Raw genomic sequence first — 7,098 nt, forward strand, 5'->3', positions numbered from 1 at the left:
CCTCTAAAGATCTTTGAATTTGGTCATTTCCGACCATGACTTTAGTTGTAGAGCTCTGGACGGGACACAGCAGTCCCAACAATCGACTCTGCTCACCTCACATGGACTTGCGTGGGCTTCAGACGGCTAAATAAACATGGAAAGTAAAAAATAATAATTTGTCTTCCTGATATGAACTGTTTACCAATAAAAGGTTGCTAACATAATACTGGCAAGTATGGCTAAAAACGAAGAAATAAATTACTGCTGAGACTTCATTTTTATTTAACCAGATGATTCGAGACGAGAACGAACCAGCGCCAGGACATGGCAAACAGGGTGAAAGACAAACGCTCTAACCCACCAAACCTAATAAAGGTCCTGTGCTGGCCATTACTGGGCGGTAAGAACAGCAGTCGTCACAGAGCTGATCTGCCAGTTCACACCCAAACAACAGATGACACAGAAATACCTAAAAGATTCAAACTCTCAGATTCAGAATTTTTACACACTTATTAAAAAAAATAATAATAATAAATTAAGTATTTACAGGGAATGGAAAAACAGCTAATGCAATAACGAATGCCTTTGTTTTCTTCTTATGTACATTTTAGTTATCCCTAAAACATTTTAGGAAATGACCTCATTTACTGCTTTATATTTAAACTGAAGTTACCAGTTAAAGGAAGTATAAACATAAATGACAATTTTTGACAAAATGGTAACCTTAAGAGCTGTGAATCATTTTGACTGATTAATAATGGTTAGACTTTTTTAATTCCGTTTTCATTGCAATACATCCATCCATCCATCTTCTGAACCCGCTTTGTCCACGTAGGGTCGCGGGTGGGGCTGGTGCCTATCTCCAGCAGTCAACGGGCAAGTAGGCTGGGTACACCCTGGACAGAGAGCCAGTCCATCGCTGGGCAACACAGAGACACACAGGACAAACAATCATGCACACACACACACACACACACACACACACACACACACACACACACACACACACACACACACACACACACACACACACACACACACACACACACACACACACACACACAATCACACCTAAGGACAATTTAGACATACCAGTTAACCTAACAGTCATGATTTTGGACTGTGGGAGGAAGCCGGAGTACCCGGAGAGAACCCACGCATGCACAGGGAGAACATGCAAACTCCATGCAGAAAGATCCCAGGCCGGGAATCGAACCCAGGACCTTCTCGCTGCATTGCACTATATATTCTCATTGCAATATAATTTAAGTTTACAGAGAATTTAAATATACTGCAAGTAAATAAACTTTTTGAAGTTTGAGTAAAAATAATAATGCTAAAAAAAATCTAATGACGCTGTAATTTGTCTTTTTTATTACTTTGATTCATTTGCGATTAATGTAAACACACCTTGTGTTTCCTCCATCAGGAGCAGTATGTTTTCATCCACGATGCTCTGATGGAGGCTATCCTCAGCAGAGAGACCGAGGTGCCCGCCCTGAAGCTGCACAGCTACGTCAACAGCATCCTCACGCCCAACTCCACCGGCCGAACGCGGCTGGAGAAGCAGTTCAGGGTGAGTGACGCCGTCTCGCCTCAGTGCCGTTAGCTGGGTCTGAGGCGGTCTTTGGATCACAAGCTTGTTAGCAACATCCTCGGTGGCTTCTTACTTACACACGCACGCACGCACGCACACACACACACACACACACACACACACACACACTCAGATTGAAAGCGTCTTTGATGTAAGCTGTAATAAAGTCGTGTCTGTCACCCCGCTGCTTTGCAAAGTTTGATGAATGTTTCATCAAGCTGCTCCTCTTTCAACATGAAGGCAGAAAAAAAAATAATTACTCACATCATGTCACTTATTTCTGAGCCTCACACACTCATTATTAATGTGAGAGATGTGTTGTTAATTTCAGGTTGCTAAACAACATTGTGTCTCACTCATCCTGTTGGATTCACCGCGGCTCTCCGGACTCTTTTGTCTCTTTTCCAGCTGCTGAGTCAGTGCAACACGCGCTTCGTCGAGTGCTTCAGCGCGCACAAAGACTGCAACAAGGAGAAGAACCGCAACTCCTCCGTGGTTCCTTGTGAGTATTCACCACAACATCCCCACGTTGGTCCCGAGGTTGAACAAACAGCCCATCGCGGCTCATTTCTGTTTTGTTTTGTTTCTCTTTCAGCCTCTAAATAATTAAGACAATTCATATTCCAAATTTAGAATCCATTTCCATAATCCTATAAGTTAATCTTTCTGTGCGTCCTCGGCATCCTGACAGGAGGAAAGGAGATACGGGTTGCTATGGCAACAGTGAGACCTGATAATGAATGTGTGCATTATCAGGCAGTGTGATATAATGGAGGCCTGGGTTGTGATTTAAAGCTTGTTTTTTCTATCTCTACCTCACCAGCGGAGCGAGCGAGGGTTGGACTCACCACTCTGCCAGGCATGAAGGGAACAGATTACATTAATGCATCCTACATAATGGTACAGTGTTGATTATTAATGAGCGGCGTTTGCTTATCGTCAGCCATTGAGCCTCTGAAAATGACAATTTAGAAAACAAGTTGCGTGAAACGGTCATCCTTTAGAAACGCTAACAGCTCAATTTCGTCACCTCAGGGCTACTACAGGAGTAATGAGTTCATCATTACCCAGCATCCTTTGCCCCACACCACCACAGACTTCTGGAGGATGATTTGGGACCACAACGCTCAGATTATTGTCATGTTGCCTGACAACCAGGGTCTGGTAAGTAACAATGGAAATGTTAATCACCAGAAGGAAGACTAATGGTGAAGAAATGAGAGGCGACACATGTCACCGTTTCCCCTGCAGGCTGAGGATGAATTTGTTTACTGGCCAAGTCGGGAAGAGGCCATGAATTGCATCGCCTTTACCGTCACTCTCATCAGTAAGGACAGACTGTGTCTCTCCAACGAGGAGCAGATCATCATCCACGACTTCATCTTAGAGGCCACGCAGGTAGCCGCTCCCAAGCCCCCAGCAGGAGTCCGCCTACGGGAGCCCGGACGTCTCACTGTCCCTCTGTGTTTGACAGGATGATTACGTCCTGGAGGTGAGACACTTCCAGTGCCCTAAATGGCCCAACCCTGATGCGCCTCTCAGCAGCACCTTCGAGCTCATCAGAGTCATCAAAGAGGAGGCCATGACCCGGGATGGCCCCACCATCGTGCACGACGAGTAGGTTCAGTGATGTGGTTTGAATTCAGAAAACACTGTTTAAACATTAAATCGTCCTTAAGGTGTTCATTAGTTACACATTTATTATTTTAAAGGCTTGTGTTCAAAATCATCCTTTTCTACAAGTTAAGGGAATAGTGTTTATGTGCAACTGTTCCAGCTGCCCACGGTGCATGAAAGGGTTAATAGGTTGTTATTTTCTTTTACATTTTATGATCCCTACAAACTTCAGAAAGTAGTAATACATTTTTATTTATGTTTTAATGAAGGATTTACAAGAGCAGATTAAACTGAACTTAGTGAATTTGGACGGTGGCCCACACTCAACCATCCTCTAATGCCTCACTCACCTCTGCGGCCATAAATCTACGTCGGTTAACAGCAACTCCTCGTCTTTAACACGTTCACTAAAATGGGAGCCAAAGTGTTTTTCTGGAAATCTGACGCATGCTCTGACTACAAATGTCAAAAGGTCATTTTAGCACAAAACCACCTGCAGTTATGAATCCTTTCTCATTTTGATCATGAACAATATATTTCTTCGACTAAATGATCTTTTGGAGGAGCACATCTTTGACTTTAGTCTTTTCAGGTCGATGCTTCCTGAAATATAAAGTTCTGTTAGCGGGTGAGGTTCTGGACTAACATGGAGGGGGTGCTCGATAGCAGAAATATATAAGTGCTCAGCATAAATGAGTACACCCCGCTGCTCACAAAAATGTCTCAAAAATCTGAGAAAGGAAATCATTTCTTTACAAAAAAGGGCAACAAGAAGATCAGCAAAGCTTCACACATCAGTCAGAATATTGTAGCAAAAGTGATCCAAAAATGTAAGAAAGATGGAAGTGCAACCATCTTACAGAGACGTCCAGGCCGTCCACAGAAGTTAACATATCCGCAGGAGCATCTTCTGATGAGAAGGGTTGAGGAAAGTCATCATGCAAGTCCACTGCAGTAAGGTAAAGCAGTAGGAAGCCAAACTGGAGCGACCGTCTCTAGGATTTGCTAGGCGCATGCTGAAAGAGATGAAGACTACTGGGGCTCTTTGGTAAACCGAACATTTGTAAGGATTTACTCAAACACAAAAATACTGCTTGCTTGCAAAGATTTGAGTATGCACTACCCCCTGTCGCCAGGGAATTACACAGCGTCACTTTAAGCAACTGGAAATCTGCATGTGGCTTTTATTTGAAAGTTTCCCAATGTTTCACACTGGTTTCATGTTTGACTTCCTGTCTGACCAGATCAGAACTGCTGAGCTGGATGCCTTCTGGAGGTGTAGCTCATTAAAAATGATGCGTAAATTCAATGACCGGTTAGCATCTCCTTTCAGCTTTGGGTAAATTGATTTTCAAGATTCGGTTCCACGACTTGCATTTGGTTAAATTATCACAAAAAAAAAATCGTATCTATTACTGCTCTGGCTTTGCCTTCAGTTGGGGCCCTACAGGGGGGCATCAGCCCACCCCGGATTCCTCCTAGAACTGCCCCTGTCTGTTAGAATGTGTAAAAAAAATCACATATCGTATAAAATGTCATATATAAATGCTACTAGTTTTAAAGATTTCGTGCGGTGCAGACCTGTTTTTACATAATTTTTTTTAAGTCGACGTGACCTTCATTTACCCAGAACTAAACTAACAAACCACACACACACACACACACACACACACACACACACACACACTTGTTAATAATGTCTTTTCATGTATGAACGAATGGATAAACTGCATTCTGATTTCAGTGGAGAGGAAAATAAACCTTCACGTTTAGGTTGGCCCATGTAAGTGCTTATTAATAACCTCTTTGTTCACTATTAATAAACATTAACCAGGACATAATTGAGAGAAAAGCATTAATTAATGGCGTATTAGTTGGAGAACTGGGTCGATCTGAACGAGTCTTCTCTAATGAGCGTGTTTAGGTTTGAGTTGAAACCTTCCTAATCTGATCGGTGCTGTTTTGTATTTTGGGATTTAAAAGCTAGAGGTGCTTGAACGGCTCTGCGGTGTGTACTTACCTTCACTCCGTCCTCGTGTTTGCACAAGTAGGGTGAAAAGTAAGCCACTAAATGTTGAGTGCTTTCCATGGCTTGGGGTTTTAAAGTCCTTAAGTGTCTACCGGTGCTGAGAAATCTACAGGCCGCCACCAGAATAAACATAAAGGCCAAAGCCTTCTGGTAACCAGGCAACCAAAACAGCCACCCGACTCCCAGCTGATGCGTTTCCCACATGCATGTGCATGTTCTGCAGCTCTGCTGCTGTTAGTGTGAACATCGAGAGTCCGAACAGCTCTCCTACCTTTTGTCTGGCTAAAAATTTGCCTCATTGTTGCACATCATTCATGTTGGGCTGTGGGCGTGTCCTCCCCCAGGTACGGAGCGGTGTCGGCGGGGATGCTCTGCGCCCTCACCACGCTGTCCCAGCAGCTGGAGAGTGAGGGAGTCGTCGACATCTATCAGGTGGCCAAGATGATCAACCTCATGAGGCCGGGAGTCTTCACTGATATCGTGAGTTCACAGTCCAATAAACACCACCTGAGAGCAGTTAGAGGGTATGACGACGTTTACAAGCTGCACCCTGCAGCATGTTTGCTTTATTTACTGATGCAGACACTTTAAATTCAAATTAAAAGAAATAAGCACTGATTTGCTTCTTCTAGGCCTAAACCACACACCTTTATTGTGCAGCTTGCTTACACCTTGTTATACTGCCCCCAAGTGGTCAGAAAATACGGCTTAAAGCAGCATTCAGAGCCTCAGTGGGTCTGTTCTGTGTTTTTACCCAACTTTGGCTGCTTTCACTTATTTTCTGTCCGATCCTCCTCACACCCAACCATGTTGGTGTTCTGTGCTTTAGATAAGTTAGTGGAGAGGTGGAGGGTCTAAAAGACCTGCAGCCAATGATTAGGATCTGAAGATGAGGAAAAACCTGCAAAAGGACCCAAAAGAAGTGGTTGTATGTCAGGTTTTCAGCTGTTTGACTCATCCTGAAACACAAAAACTATCATTCCTCTGAAAGTGAAGAGAAAAACTAAAGTCCCAAAGAAAAGAATGAATACTGACCACTCTAAAGGGTTACATAAAAGTCAGAAACAAACGACTAAAGCACTTCTGCACAGACATGATATTAAATTAGTAGCAGCTGATGTGTTTTGTAGACTTTCTGATCATGAGGCTCTGAAGGACCGGTTCAGCGTTCTGGATCGGATCTGAATCGGTTTAGTGAGACATGAAAACACAGCAGCAGCTAAAGTACGCCACTCACCATCCTGGATCCGTGGAGCTGTGAGCTATTAAACTTTTTTCCTGTTTGCTGGCGGTTCTGACCGGCCCGGTCAGGCCGCAGCTTCTTCCCCGTGGTGCCTGTGAAGTCTGCCAGCGGGCTCGATGCTGCTGCTGAAGCAGATGTTCTTCCATAAGAGCGAGTCTTGACGGACCTCAGAGCGGTCCACACTGGAGACCAGTTCAGAACCTTTGCTGCTCCCCAGATTGATGGAGAACAGGGACATCACACCCTGGAGATCCAAAAGTCAAGGGAGCAAAAATTGAGGTCACACGGGGGATTTGTTGACTGATTGAGGGCCTCACCCCAGTTACAGGAAGTGATGCACAGACTTTCACAGTAAAAGCCCAGTTTTAGTAAATGTGTGTGTGTGTGTGTGTGTGTGTGTGTGTGTGTGTGTGTGTGTGTGTGTGTGTGTGTGTGTGTGTGTGTGTGTGTGTGTGTGTGTGTGTGTGTGTGTGTGTGTACAGGAGCAGTACCAGTACCTTTACAAAGCCATGCTCAGCCTGGTGAGTAACACAGAGAGCAGCCTGGGTCCCATTCTCATGGACACTAACGGGACGGTGGTGATGGCGGATGAGTCGGACCCTGCAGAGAGCATGGAGTCGCTCGTCTGAG

At 44.4% G+C, this 7,098-nt stretch overlaps 1 protein-coding gene across 2 annotated transcripts in view; it reads left to right on the forward strand.

Annotated features, from left to right (window-relative positions):
• Window positions 1-7,098, forward strand: part of ca16b (carbonic anhydrase XVI b) — a 168,350-nt gene extending 161,252 nt beyond the window's left edge. For both annotated transcript variants that reach the window (XM_015958884.3, XM_054730683.2), the window contains 8 exons: window positions 1,412-1,558; window positions 1,988-2,081; window positions 2,403-2,479; window positions 2,615-2,743; window positions 2,831-2,977; window positions 3,054-3,196; window positions 5,570-5,705; window positions 6,951-7,098. In XM_015958884.3, coding sequence (XP_015814370.3) covers window positions 1,412-1,558; window positions 1,988-2,081; window positions 2,403-2,479; window positions 2,615-2,743; window positions 2,831-2,977; window positions 3,054-3,196; window positions 5,570-5,705; window positions 6,951-7,097 — 1,020 coding nt within the window. In that variant the 3' untranslated portion in view covers window position 7,098. The remainder of the gene's footprint in view (window positions 1-1,411; window positions 1,559-1,987; window positions 2,082-2,402; window positions 2,480-2,614; window positions 2,744-2,830; window positions 2,978-3,053; window positions 3,197-5,569; window positions 5,706-6,950) is intronic.

Source organism: Nothobranchius furzeri, chromosome 3 (assembly GCF_043380555.1).
Source record: "Nothobranchius furzeri strain GRZ-AD chromosome 3, NfurGRZ-RIMD1, whole genome shotgun sequence".
NCBI classification, from domain to species: domain Eukaryota; kingdom Metazoa; phylum Chordata; class Actinopteri; order Cyprinodontiformes; family Nothobranchiidae; genus Nothobranchius; species Nothobranchius furzeri.